The sequence below is a fragment of the Thermobia domestica genome, chromosome 13 (assembly GCF_964235325.1).
Source record: "Thermobia domestica chromosome 13, izTheDome1.hap1.1, whole genome shotgun sequence".
Taxonomy (NCBI): domain Eukaryota; kingdom Metazoa; phylum Arthropoda; class Insecta; order Zygentoma; family Lepismatidae; genus Thermobia; species Thermobia domestica.
In genome coordinates this window covers 184,378,789-184,394,697 of record NC_137466.1, presented here as the reverse complement: position 1 = coordinate 184,394,697, position 15,909 = coordinate 184,378,789, and the positions used below count along the sequence as shown (strand labels likewise).

Sequence of the window (15,909 nt, the reverse complement as noted above, 5' to 3'; positions counted from 1 at the left end):
TATTTTTATTTAATCGGATTTTCGTGTTAAGTATTTACTTTTTCAATACGACACGGCTCAAAGCATAGAGCTCTGCTGACTACCTTTCGCCCGCCGGCCATTTATTGAAGACGCCTGTCTTACGAATCCAGGGCCTACCAGTCGGCCTGCGACCCTTGTCTTTAGGGTGATGTATCGTCAGTACATGAACTACTGTTGCCACTGTTAATGCTCGCTTTTTAGATACTAGTTACTTCTTTCTTTCAAGAAAGTCCTAAATTGTCCTTGCAACGCTCTGCAGAGGGCGCAATGACAACACCATCTGGTGAGTATGAGCTGTTATCCATCTTTTCTCTGACGAGAGCCCGAAACATTTAACTTCGCCGATCTTATGGGAAGCGATATTCCACTAATGTGAGGATGTTGCTATTTATGTATACTCACATTCATAACTAACAAAATATGTTTTTCAAGAACTTCGAGCTTCAATTTGTGAATTAGAAAAGAAGTATATAGTTAAGTTAGTATTAGAAGTTCAGTTTGAAAACTTGATAGAAGCACGTACCTCTGTGGAAAGATTAACTTCAATATTCACACCAAAAGAAAACGAAACTTCAGAAATGGCATGTCACCATCCTAGGCAAGAATGAGAAATCAGAAATTAATTTAGACTTAATTAATTCATTGAAAATCAAATGTGTCCAACAATTTTTTAAACGCTGGCTGCTAATATTCATTTTGCCAAACAACCTGAATTCCTCCCGTAAGGTTTACTAAAATGCAATAAATATACTACCCAGCAATAAGCAGAACATAGTTAACGTCCTTGAATACAAAACACAGGGGAAAGTGCTTATATGTACATATTTTCAGTAACTTTCGTACTCCTGTACAGAAGTACTTTGGGTGCTAGGAAGAGTCTTTACACTATGTGTTCTTGACTCACCTTGTTTGGCAATTTGCAAAATAATAATAATAATGATAATAATCTGTGAATTTGCAGTGAGAACTATACAAGTATCAATAGTTATGTAGTACAGATCTGCTTTTCGATGGACTATTAAGAATGCGTCGTTGAAAGTTGTACCTATCGTATTCCTAGAAAGCGCCATAATTTCTTCGTCTTCTCAACAGAATTCTTACGTCAATTAATGATTCTAAAACCTTTCAGGAAAAATGTGCTAAAATTGATTTCTCTGTAGGATTTAAGTTGGAAATCCTCATACTATATTAACGAAACAAATAATTTCTTTCTTTTTTTTCTTAATTTTCAAGCATTTGATCTTAAACAAGAAAGGGAGTTGTCTTTTAACTATGGAAACTGTTACACTATCACCATGAATACCACAGTAAAGAAGGATAAAGGATTTTATATAAAATTACTTAATAAGGATCCTAATGAGAAAGATGTTAATTATCTTCTATATATTCACGACCTGACGGAACCTTGGACAGGTAAGTTTAATATATTTAAAAGTAAATATTGTAATGTCCCATATGGTGCTGTGTATAAACAAATCTACACGCTAGTGTTTACATACACCACCACGTGGTTTAGCAAGAGGATTCCACGCCAGTTGGTTCAACTATCACCTGCAGATAACGGGCTTTTGGCCCCTCGGACGATATCAACGGAGCAGCAGCACCCCCGCCACCCAAGGACCTCTATAAATTAGCTGGACGACGGCAATTCTGTACCAGTTTTCTGGTGTCCCTCCTTTTGTTTGCCACGGAACATTAGGAGTAACCTAACCCCAGGGCCTCTAGCCTGCTTCGGGACTACGCCCCTCCTATCTTCTGCCTTAGCCTGGTTCGGAGCTCTGTCTGGGAATCCCAACCTCAGCCGCTTAGCCTACTTCGGCACTCTGTTGGCCACTTAACCTTCCCTCTGCTTGCCACGGAGCATAGAGTCCCTACTTTACTCTGCTTAGCCTGCTTCGTGGCTCTGTAGAGATCCTGTCTGTGACCTTACGGTCAAAGACTACCTGCAGCTAACCTTGCAAATAGAGAGATTGTTTGTATAGTATTTTATAAAAATACTTTTATAATGAAACTTTTATAATAAAAACCGGTAGTGGGAGTCGATTCTAGACGCTCTTTTCATTAACGCTCTACCTATACCTTATATGTGACAAAGTTTTACAATATAAATATGAAAGTCTCATATATAACTACATATTTTTGTAATGGCTTCAGAGAATGTTCCGAATTAGATTCTATTAATTGTATATATATACACAGTAGGTAGCCCCATTTACAACGCTGGTAATCAGTCTGAAAACAAAACTTAAGAATTTAGTTAAATATTAGTTCTTCCATCTCATAAAGGCTTAATTTTTGTGTTTATAGAAAACTGAATATTTATGTTTCTGACAAGGAAATTAAGTTTGCTTTCCCATGCACCAAAATTATCGCACAACGAACAGAAAGGAAAATCGAAGAACGACTATCGGAGCACTAGTTTGGATTCAGTAGGAAAAGGGGAAACAGCGAGGCAATACTGAGCCTACGGTTGAACATGAAACAGCATATCAGGATAAACAAACCAATTGTGATACCATTTGTGTATATATAGAAAAAGCTTTTGACAACGTAGATTGGAATATCATGTTCACAGCGTTCAAGAAGCTGAAAGTGGAGTACAGAGATAGAAGAAAAATATATCAACTTTACAGGAACCAGGCAGCTGTTACAGGAAGATATCAAAAGGAACCAAGAATAAGTAAACGAGTAAGGCAAGGAAGATGCTATGAAAGAGGTCTTTGATAGAAACGATAAAGGCGTAAAAGTAAAGGCGTAAGGTTTGCTCATGGCATAGCACTGATATCGGAGAACGAAACGGACTTGCAGGAAGCACTTTAAAACTTGATTGACCAACTGGAAAAAAACATGCAGAATGAAGATAAATAAGAGGAAAACCAAAGCGATAAACTGCACAAGAGCAAGACAGGAAGGGGAAAACGTATGGCTAGATGGAGAGAAAATCGAAGACGTTAAGACGCTCCCCTATTTAGAAAGTCTAATATCTTCGGACAGAAGAAGTGAAAAAGAGGTAAGTTCCAAAATAGCACAGGCTAAACAAACATTTAGTAGGAAAAGAGGATTACCAACATGGAGAAATGTGTTGCTGGACGTTCGTAAATGAGTTAAGACCCTGATATGGAGTGTGACGCTTTACGGATCAGAGACGTGAACATTGAGAAATGCTGAAATATCCAAGCTGGAAACATTTAAAATGTGATGTCGGCCCAGAATACTGCGCATATCGTGGACCGAAAGGAATAGGAATGAAGACATACTAAAGGAAGCTAATGAAGGACGACAGATCATGAAGATAATAGGAAAAAAGAAAAACAGCATACTTGGCCATCTTATTCCGCTCTCCGATTGGAACACCGTGCTGATAAAGGGAAAGGCAGAAGGAAAACCAGGAAGGAGAAGACCAAGGATATAATATCTAGAACAGAACAGACATGAACAAACAGAAGCGTGATATACTGGGGTATCTACTTTAGGCACGAGTCTCCCAGGAACACCTATTGACGAGAAATAAGTATTATTTACTTACCTTTTTAAATCAAAATATCCAATATATTTCAGTCAAAAATTTTCTCGTATGTTTTATACCTGGGGAACTACATATAGGGTAGCCAAACTCAAATTATCACCTAACTCAGTATGAAGTGCTTATTCCGTAGAAAATATGAAAACTTGACTTATGAGCCATACAAAAAGTTTCTAGCCCCTGATCCAAAAATCCAATATATTTCAATCAAACATTTTCTTGTAGGTCTTATACCTAGAGCACTACATATAGGTAGCCAAACCCAAAATCTCACTTAACTCAGTATGATATGCTTATTGCGTAGAACATACGGAAACTCGATTTAGGGTCGTTCAAAAATTTTGTGGCCCCTGATCCAAAAAGTAATTATTGGACAACATCGCAATCTTTTGATCCATTTTTTATCATTCCTAAAATTCTTGTTCCTCTATTACTAACTTTAATTTTTCATATCATCTTTGTTTGGAACCAGAAATTGTTGAGATATGAGTGCGTGTAATGTGGTGACAGTAGTAAGCACGTTAGAAATTATTAGACAATTGTATTTAGTTTTATGTAAACTTGTATCTACAACCGTTGATTAAATGCAGCAAAAGACCAATTCCTCTTACCCATATGCTCTTATAAAAAGTCTATTAATTGCAAATGTTTATCATATTTCATTGTAGTCACATCTTGTTACATGATTTTATTATTGAAATGCACCTTGAGGCTCTAGCTTGTTCTTCTAATATTCTAAGAATTGTCCCCGTAATATTAACTATAATACGAAGTCAATTAATAACAGAAACATACAATAAATCAGTTTTTTTTTTACGGAAAATTAGATACTTTTTTTTGTTTGTTTTCCAGAATTGTACATAGAAGGTATGAAGGAAAATCTGATAAAAGTGAATTCTGGCGAAGATGTTTCAGTTGATCTCCGTATTCAGTATTTTCACTCAATAAATAAACCTCTCGATCCATGTATTAGTGACTCTAACTACAGTATTTCAAAAGTAAGTATTAATTTCATTTCCTTTTGTAAGTTTCCTTCCAGGCTAGATGGTCAACATACATGAATGGTCACACGATCTATCTCAGCTGGTGGGTACGAAGCCATGAATAAAACGTATAAGTTTTCTAATTGCGGAAGATATCGTCCTTCAATGTTTTTTTTTAAAAACAACCTAATGTTAAAGCTTATATCAATGTTGCAAAAGTTTCATTAAGTCTGCACCCCACATTGGCGATCAATAACTCGGGAACCAAACGTTTTCATACAATAAGATTTGACATTTTTATATAGTTGGTCAAGCTTTATACATTGGCTATCAATAACTTAGAAATCAAAAGTTTTCACACAATAATATTTCACAACTTTATATAGCAGGTTAAGCCTTACACTGTGCAAGTTTGATTTGGACCAGTTAATTTGAGTTGAACTTGTACTATTTATAGTGTTCTTGATTTCTCAAGGGAAAAAGCAATGAAGAACAAAAAAGTATCCATTCGAATACAACTTTAAGTATCTTCTCTCGCCTTATGTACTCTCGGTTTTGCCCAAAAATATTAAAAATATTAAACCGCATTCATCCATTAATCTCTATAAAGATGGAAGAAGTACCAGTGTTTGTGTCTGGCTTTGCTGCTTCCTTGCGTTGTTCTTATTTCTATATTTCTTTACTGTTGGAGCCTTTTAGTCGTTTGTCCTGCATCACTAATCTTCATATTTTGTTCGGTTGTATAAATGTTATTTTTCTTTGACATAACTAATCACTAACTTGTAAATTTCTGTGTCAAAACACTCCATACTAATCTTTGCATCATTCTGTGTGTCACATTTTGTGACCTTTCGAATCTTTAGCTTCCCTCTTTAGCAAAAGCCAGTAATAACCATAAAACCATTCGAAAAAGTTTATTTCTAGTGACGCATAAAGTCATGTCTCTCTTCTTCATGAAAGCCTCTCTAGTTGATGAAATGAACGTTTCCAGGTAGATCTAGATCCATGGTCCGTCCATTGTCACAAGAAATTTATAGCAGTCACTAAGTACGTTATACTCGTTCAACCTTCTGGTCTTGCTCCTTTGCTCCATGATATGGCTCTTTTGCAGCCCCTATTTCTGATGGGTCTCATGTGCCACATGCGAGCATCTGGCCATAAAAGGTTTTGGTAATGGGTTCTGACATTCTGGATATTCTTTAGCACAGGTCTCACTTGCAGAGATATTCTCATTGGATGCGATTTCTTTTGTGATATAGATAATGGAGTGGGGTGACGAGCATAAAGTTCGATTAAGATGGCTGTTCCCTCACCCTTCTCCAAATATTTTGCCTTTTCGCTACCAGGCGCTCACTTTTTCATCTAGCAATCACTACTGTTCTCTCTACTGACAAGAACTGAAAGATTTTTACAAGCTAAGGTCAGCAGTAGGGTAAAACCTCAGCCATTGATGGGTAACATAAAACTTTTCTTTCTGCAGGTGGGAATAGAGTTTTGAAAGAAAAGCGGTAAATATGTTGCAGAAAAAGGTCATTCGAATCAAATTTCGTTTGTGGGATTCTCCATAACTCGCGTTGACAAGTTTTCTTTCTTCCGTTCATCACATAAAGCTTTTTTCTTTTCTATTACTTATTTCTATCACTTACTAGTGTCATTCCACGTCAAATCACCGTTTTAAAACATGACCGTGCTTCAATGTCTCAGATCCTCTTCAACTTTTTTATACATAAATACCAATAAAATTATGCTAAATTATTTATTTCCGACTTTTTGGATGAGAAATGGGCCGGGGAGAAATTTTTGAAAAATGTGAATTTGGCGCCAATTTTACTTTCCAGCACTCAGCATCATAGATCTAAAATTACCATAACTTCCTTATTTTTGAAGTTATTGGCCTCATTCAGATGTCAAATGAAATTGTGCCATTGCTCAAAAGTTACAACTATGAAACTCGAGAAACTTTTTTGTACATTCATCTTAATACGTACTTGATATTGTTAAAAAAAATAAAGAGAGTATTTTGTTGTATTTTTATAATTATAATTTTTCATATTTTACACGTACAGTTTCAGGTTTTGTTATAAATTATGTCATTACTCGTATGTTATAGCTATGAAACTTTTTAATAGAATCATCTTAGCACATACATGATATGGTTAAAAAATGAAAAGGGTGCTTTTGGTATTTTTGTGATCATTATATTTTTTTTCGTATTTTACATGTACAGAAATGTAGTTTTAAGTTTTGTTGCAAATTGTGTGATTGCTCTTAAGTTACAGCTACGAAACGTTTGATAAAATAAAAAGGATGCTTTTGGTATTTTTGTACTTTTTTTTTTTACATGTACGGAAATATACAGTTTTAGGTTTTGAAATGAAATGAAATGAAATTTTTTAGTTTTAGTTCCCACGGTTATATCAGTTAAGCTAAACGAGACGGTAAATGAGAAATGAGTGAAATGATGGAATGAAGAAAGTGGGAGGAAACGAGAGAACTCCGAGAAATCCCACGAGCACGTTGTTTGTCCACCACAAAGTCCACACGGCGCGAGCTGGGATCGAACCAAGGACCCCAAGCACCGGAGGTGAACACTCTACCACACTTTTAGATTTTGTTACAAATTGTGTCATTGCTCACAAGTTACAACTATTGCAATTTTGAAGCTTCTTTTTATAGAACCACTTTATTACATAAATGATATGTTTAAAATATATAAGGGTGCTTTTGGTATTTTTGCAATTACTATTGTTGTTGTTTGTGTTTTAAATGCACAGAAATATACAGTTTTACTGTTGATAACAGATTATGCCTTTCCTCTGAATTCCGTAATTTGTGATGGCCAATTCCGTAATTTGTACCTTCCGGATTCCGGAAAGTAAATTCGGAAAAAAAATCGGAATTTGGAAAAAGTCCGATTTCGGAAAAGTTTGGAATTCCGAAATAATCTGGAAAGTGAAATTTGCGATTCCGGAATATTTTGGCCATTCCTACTCTGAAGTAACAACTGTCACACTTTAAAACTTTTTCAAATAATCTTAGCAAATATTAGGTATGCTTAAAAATAGACTGGTGTAATATGTAGTTTTGGTATTACGACAATATTATATTTTTATACTTTAACAATAACTTTCAACTTTTTCTCCAATTGTACCATCGCTTACATCTATCAAACCTTTGTAACTTTTTATTCGATTAGTTTGCATTTACTAGGTATAATTAAATAACAAAAAGTTATACCATTTTTATAATAATTTTGAAGTTTTGTGAATGGAAAATATACGCCTAGTAATGTAATGGGTTGAGTGATTATTACAAACCCCATCAACAGAAGTAAGAAATAATAGACTAATGTGCGTAGATGAAAACAATAAAGATACATACCGGGAAAACTTCTTAGAATTACGTAGATTTACGTACAAATGTTGTGTCCTATATTTCACAGCTCATTCTTTTCATTGATAATACGATGTATTCTTTTAATTTTGCTTTTAGTTGCGTAAGTCCGTGCTGATTGGTTTGTAAGAGATGGAATAGGAACTTCCCAGGTGATATTTTCAAACGGTACCCAACAAAAGTCTTCATTTTCTGGCCAGAGCGATTCATGAATTGCACTCTGACGTACACAAATAATAATTTCAAAAATACCAAAAGCACCCTTTTTATATTTTAACCATATCATGTATGTGCTAAAATGATTCTATAAAAAAGTTTTCAAGAGTTTTACAGTTGTAATAAACATGCAATTACACAATTTGTAACAAAACTTAAAACTATATATTTTCGTACATGTAAAATACTAAGAAAAACAATAATTACAAAAATATCAAAAGCACTCTTTTTATTTTTTTAACCATGTCATGTATGTGCTAAGATGATCCTATTAAAAAAGTTTCAAAAGTTTCATAGTTGTAACTAACGAGTAATGACATAATTTGTAACAAAACTTTAAACTGTACATTTCCGTACACGTAAAATATTAAAAAAATAATAATTACAAAAATACATTATTTTAACTATATCATGTACGTGTTAAGATCAATATTTAAAAAGTTTCAAAAGTTTCATAATTGTAACTTTGAGCAATGGCACAATTTGTAAAAAAAAAAAAATAAAATAAAATAAAATAAAATTTGCTTTCCATGCCCATTAATGTTTGACAGTGTAATCTTTTGTATGGTTTCTTAGGATATTCTGAATGGGCAAAAATTAAGCTTTCGTTTGTCACCTGGATGAGCCCAATAACTTTTAAAAAAAGGAAGTTATGGTAATTTTAGTTCCATGATGCTGAGTACCGGAAAGTGAAATTGATGCCAAATTCACATTTTTCAAAAAAAAAAAAATCCCCTCGCCCATTTCTCATCCAAAAACTTGAAAAAAAAAATAATTTAGCATAATTTCGTTGGTATTTATGTATGACAAAATTTTGAAGAGAGTCTGGGAGATTGAAGCACAGTGCTCTAGGTGATTTGACATGGAATGACCCATAAATGTGCAGAAAACAAACAAACAATACAAATGCTTTCTTACAATTATCAGTATTATATGGTTTTTTTCCCGGAAGTGTATGATGCATGAAAAATGAAAAAAAAAATGAATTTTGACTCTTCTATTTGTCGCTACCCTTTTGAGTAGAGAGAATGCTGTGGCGTAACTATTGGGCCTGCAGGGCCCGCAACGCTGGGAGGCCCAAAGCAAAAAGAGGCCCATTTCAGTTTCGAAGTTAAACTTTATAATGTTAGGATATTAAAATTATGTGAGGTTGTAAATATATATCATCTTTTACCTGTGAAACTAAGGTAATACCTGAGCGATTATTCAATAAATTAAAAGCCAATAAAACTTATACTGACCAGCGGAAACAGTATGACCAGTTGACCACTCACTACTTTTTGAATGAAATAATTGGACTGAGATAAGAGCTAGGAGGCACAACACAACCGTTTGCCAGACGGTGACAAGAATCTCACTCGATTAGTCAGTGTGGTGCTTGTGCGTTGAATTGGGAAGGACGAGGATATATCAGAGTTTAATAGGATAACTAAATGGCTGGGAGTTTCATTTCAGAAACAGCGCGACTTGTCGGGATTTGCGCGATCTGCCGTGCTTAGTGTATTTAAACGCTTGAAAAGTGTAGTGAAACCAGCATCCAACTAAACCACATGAAGTAAGGCGACCACGTCTCATTAAAAATGTCAGATGTCGTAGACTCTCGAGGTTGGTACAACAGAATAGGCGAAAACTATAGTACAAAATAATAATAATAATAATAATAATAATAATAATAATAATAATAATAATTATTATTATTATTATTATTATTATTAGTAGTAGTAGTAGTAGTAGTAGTAGTAGTAGTAGTAGTAGTAGTAGTAGTAGTAGTAGTAGTAGGAGTAGTAGTAGTAGTATGGACATTTCGCATACTACTCGATCACACATTCCGTGATCATGAACGTCCCCCGTATATGATCGAGAAGGACACGCAATTTCAATTAAGTTCACCTGGAGAAAACACTGTTTTGGACAAATTCCTTGCTCAAGTTTACTGTCAATCTGCTACATCACCAGGCACTAGTATTACAAGACTAGTATTTTATGAATACACCCCAGAAGTCTCATTTAAATAGGGAAAACACTAAATATCAATAATTTGAATAAGAATATAAATTTGGTATAGTATAAGCTGCTTTCAAATAGATTATTCTTAGTTTTACTTCACTAAAAACAAATACTTTTTCTCATTAGTTTGCTTTGATTTCTATTACAGTGTATGCTCATGTGTGCAAAGGATGGGATAGCCAAAATATTTCACTGTAGCTTACCATGGCTTCAGATACCAGATCTCCCAGAGTGTGAACTGGAATATTACTCTAACATCATTCTTTATTATATAGGAATAAACACTAACTTATATGAGAACTGTTCTTGTTTTAAATCTTGTCATTTTAAATTCTATCAAAATATAAGAGTCAATGTCAATCCAACCAATCTCGGAATGAATAAGATTTGCAGCATCAATGTTCGGGTAATTTCTAATTTGGTTGAACACGTTGAAGAGTATTTCACCTACGACGAGTCCCAATTGCTTGCTGATGTTGGTGGATCTCTGGGGTTTCTACTTGGAGTGTCTGTGTTAAGCTTGTTTAATCATTTAATGCAATATCTGACGAAATTAAAGAAGCACATTGGATATTAAATTTTAGATTATCGTTTTATATAATTATCAATAGAGAATATCTACCAAAGAAGTGTAGGTACTGCTTCTTTACATTGATTGTGTAGTTTTATGATCCTACGATTTTCATTGTTTAATTTAATCGATCATCCTTATTCATTTCGTGCGTGATATATTATAATACAATGATATGTAAGTATATCTGTGGATTTGATTTCAAAACATTTCAAACGTTTTAAAAATAATGTAATGCTCTTCAATTTTAATGTTAAACAAAAGTTTTGAAACTTTATGTGTATTATTCGTATTAAAATTATCAATGATGCTATTCGTTTTCAGGATGAAACAACCCAAGTAGCAAGAAAGCTTTCGGGCAATTTGCGCACGCTTGGCTTTTGATTCTCTACGCTTGCACTTTCAATGCGTGCTTTCATACAATCTGCCTTTGGTTGTACTTGCAATCGATGCTTTAGACCATTCGCAGAGTGTCACAGCATTACAGGCCGTTGTAACGTATATCCTGTTTATATATATATATATATATATATATATATATATATATATATATATATATATATATATATATATATATAATAATTATTTTGATAGGATATTAACACGTTACACGCACACTTGCCTCCGCAAAGACAACTTAAACGAGTACGCTGGAAGGAAGGAGAATTTACTTCCCCCACTAAAAAATATTATCTATAGTTATGTTGCTATAGTTCAATTAATCGAACAAAAGTGGGAACTTAATAAATCCAATGTCTACCAGTAAAAATGCTCTCTATAGCACGCCAGGTAATTTATGGTCTACATTAGTCAAATAATAGAGTTATATTGGATATTATCAACTTTATATATCTAAACTTGAACAATATAATTAATTTCAAAATTATGATGATACAAACAATAACGCAAAATGAATTTAATCTAGACAAAAAATTACACTTAGAACTCAATTATAAAAGTCATTATTATTCAATATCGCCCAGCGATAACAGAACAGAAACAACCACTACGTTAAATGGCGTACTAGCTTGCAATGAGAAATTCTAGAAAAATAAATTACTTACAGCAAGTATTCCACTTATAAACCATAGCATTCACATTCATCACATACACTACCAACACTTAATTTAATTTGTAAGCCGATTAGGTTGAAAAAGATTCAATTTGGCACCAAAGATAATCATTTTCCTTCCTATTTGATAGCAGCCTGTGATCTGACGATCCCAGGTAGCGCTGCACTTGAACAAAATTTTCATTCCAAAAAGTACCACCAGAGGTCACAGAGAGCCATAATTTTCTTGAAATGACAAATCTCAATTAGGATATTACTATTACAATTTGGTGGAAAACTTATTATTTTCATTTAATAACAGAAAAATCAAGGCTAATTATGATTTATAATTATTTTCAAAAGTTCAAAACCTTAGCTATTTAATGACATATTACACCATTCATTGGTTAATGACTAATCGGTAGCGTACAACGCTTTCATCAAACTTCGTTACTGGAATCCAGTTTTCCAATCAAGCTGGATGCAAGTTTACAGCAAGCGGTTTGTAAGTAGTCTCTGCCACTAGAGAAGTACATTTTTATATTGTAACAACATAAATATCAGAGTAGTTGAATGTATATCTCTACAAAGAATTTATTTTGTACCTTTAAACACATCATCTTGCATCGGTGGCAGATATTTTATGTTTATTCTCAAAGAAAGCAATGTATAACAAATTTAGTGTCACTAATCATTCTACACTGTACTCGTATATACATTTTCATGTTCATAATTCAATCACGTTGTTAATGGAAATTAAAATCTTATTGTAACATATTGTAACATACGTAAAATAAATAAGTGGGCATACTATAGTAGTTATATAATGATTACCTAGATAGAGTATAAAGATTCGGCATGGAGAACCCCGATTCAATTTGTAATGGAATTGCAGCAGGTTTAAATCCATAGTTAGGCCGAAGTATAATAATTTTAAAAAGGAAGATTGACTGACCTCAATATAATTGTAAAAACGAATAATAATAATAATAATTAAGAATAATAATAATAATAATAATAATAATAATAATAATAATAATAATAATAATAATAATAATAATAATAATAATAAAGGGCTTAAAAGAGAAAAATAATTTATCACTAGTATATATAAATAATTCTCAAGCCGGCGCCAAACTAAACATGGTAATTTTATGATGCATTAAAAGCCTAACATACTAAAAATAGTACAAAATTTATCATTTCTCTTTTCCTTGTTTTTCATAAGTGAAAGAAGATAATGAAATGCAACTTACCCCAATCATAGATAATGTTATTCTACAACAGAAAATATGAACTCGAAGAATTGTCAGTGTTGCCATCCTCAGAAATTACAATATTGCCAGGATAACATTTCACCCAAACTTTAAGTTAAGGCAGCGACTAGGGGAACGAATTTAACTGCAATTTATTACGTACCATGTTGTTTTTGTATCCTGTGAGCTACTTTTTTAAATAATAGTTGTATTTAGTTTGTAATAAACAAAATAGTCTTAACATACAGTTATTAAATTTTGATAATAATGTTATTTAAAAAGTAGTTCATAGGATAGTTAATTTGTTTGACTTGTCAAGGACTTCAAACAATTTTATATTGTTACTGAATTGTTTTTGCTTTCAAGAGTTTTATTGTTATTATTTTCTGTTTTTAGTACTTTTATTATGTTCTGCTTCTTAGAGCTTTTGTAGAAATGGGTTAATTTTGTTTTTCTTTAAAGTTCTTATAAAGGTATTTTCCTGTAGAACGAAAGTCAAGGTAAGGAATTTGGTGTTGCTGGTATCTTTACAATTTGTTTTCGTTTCTCGGAGTAAACAGGACGCGATTTGTTATCTTTCCTTCCTCATCTTGTTCTTCCAGGTTCTTTGGCGATTACTCTAATTAATCATACAAAAATCCAGCTTCATATCTGCTCATCTCTATAATAAGTATAATGCTCTCACTTTGTAACCTTACTAAAATTATGCAACTTCAAGAATCTTAATTTTCTCGATTCTTAATAAGACTCCAACTGACCAAAGTAGTACATCGTCACCTTAATTCGCATACCTCGTAACTCCACTTTTTGGAGATTTTGAGATTTTTGTACTATCGGGTCAGAAAAAAAATTATATTTTTAAGCGTTGAATATCATGATGCCATCTGTTTTCTAAAACTCAAAATAAGATAATTATCAAACCTCGTATCTCCAATGACTTTATTTTGAATAGCAATACTCGTAACTCCTAAAGTAGCATACCTCGTAACTCCTACCGCGCTATTTTTATGTAATCAAAGCTCGTAACTCCTCTTTTTTTTCAATACATACTGACCATATTTCTTGTTCCACGTTTAACGGTGGAACTGGTTTAAACGGAAGATCTATTGTAATTCCTTGACTACAGCATTACGAAACATGTTAGAGCTATCGTTTAAAGCTGTTCTAACAGATAGAACAAGGAATATGGCCACTCATAAAATGCATAGCTGCTAACACCTTCCAATAGTCTAACCACTGGACTTGGCAACCTTGATTACAACATTGTTGGTGTTTTTTTCTGTTTACACGAGAATGTAATGAGCCATTATTGTAAAGCGTTTACAGAAACTCTCTTGTAATTGGTCCCATATTAAATTATTCAAATTAGTGAAGTAAATAATAAACAGAAGACATATTGTTTTCAAGTTGAATCTTCGTGTTTGTTTTTAGTAATGTGGTGTAATAAACAAATATTTAGCATGGCACTCCAAAATACTAAGCAATCAGATGAGGGATCGGATTTTGATACAATAATGAATGCTAAACTACTTGTTGTGTCCGAAAATGAAGAGACCACGTGCTCAATGGCAAGTGTGCTAGAGGAAAATGGGAAAGATATATCAGAGAATGTAAATGAACCGAAGATTGTGAGTGATGAGAACCAGAAAGTGGAACAATTGATATTAACCAGTAGGCCAACCCATGAAGTATCAGAAGAAGAAAGAAGGATGGATGCAGAATTGACGGAAACGAAACAAACTCAACAATTAGAAAATGAATGGTTAGAAACTGTGGAAGAAGAGAATACACAAGCTAAACCAGACGTTGTCGTGCGAGTCAGAAATAAAAGGAGAAAAAACGGCATAAAGTGGATAAGTCTACTTGGAAGGTAAATGAACATAAAATATCAAGAGAACAGGGAAAGTGATACAAAGGGAAAAGACAAGAAAATGATAATTGGAATTACAATGTAGATAGGGAAAGTAGAAATTTGAAGGTTCGGTGCAAGTGTTCCTATAGTAAGAATAAAGTCACGAAATGCTCATTATTTACAAAAAACGACAGACAGAGAATTTTCAAAAAGTTTTGGCGCATGAGTTGGAAGGAAAAGAAATCATATGTCGCTAATCTGATTGAGAAAGTACCAACAAAAAGACACAGGGATAGAAAAAATGAACAATCGAGGAGAAAGTTTCCAATGTGTTATTTCCTCAGATTTCAAGGTGTGAAGGCGCGAGTATGCAAAACCATGTTTCTGAATACGCTAGGACTGAGTAAGTGGTCAGCATTGAACTAGAAGAAGAAGTGGGACAGAGAAACTGAAATTTCTGGAGAAACAGTGAAAGTGATAAAAGTAAGAAACAAAAGAATGCGGATATTGGATGACCGAACTCAAAAGCAAAGGAAACAGTCACTTGTGGAGGTTTTTCAGTCACTACCGACTATGGAGTCACGCTATTGTAGGGCCTCTACAAGGAAAAAATATCTGGAACCAACATGGAAATCCAAATAGCAAATATGTAACGCATATAAGAATGAATGGTGTACTGTTAAAGGGGTAACTCCACTAAGTACTACAATTTTCCATCAACTTTTGATGATCAGAATCTGAGTCTGTTTCGACCAAAGAAAGATCAATGCGATTTATGTGTAGGACATTCAACAGGAAATATTGATGAACAAACCTATCAAACACATTTCCAAAAGAAAACAGAGGCACGTGAATCAAAGGAACGAGACAAGGAATGGAATTCCACGTGTATACAATGGACCTTCAGTGTGACTTGCTCTGCCGTAAATCCAATGTGTCGAGCTTGTATTTCAAGACCAAGCTGTCTGAATATAATTTTACGTTCTTCGAAAATCTACGGATGGCTACTGTTATCTCTGGAAGTAGAGGGTGGCAT

General features: G+C 33.6%; 1 protein-coding gene across 1 annotated transcript; it reads left to right on the top strand.

The window, feature by feature from the left end:
• The first annotated feature begins 1,257 nt into the window (after positions 1-1,257).
• LOC145667453 (uncharacterized) lies at positions 1,258-10,918 on the top strand. The gene is made up of 3 exons (XM_081734932.1): positions 1,258-1,434; positions 4,397-4,542; positions 10,292-10,918. Exons 1-3 carry the CDS (start codon positions 1,317-1,319, stop codon positions 10,718-10,720), a joined length of 693 nt encoding a protein of 230 aa, XP_081591058.1. The 5' UTR covers positions 1,258-1,316; the 3' UTR covers positions 10,721-10,918.
• Positions 10,919-15,909: the final 4,991 nt, after the last annotated feature.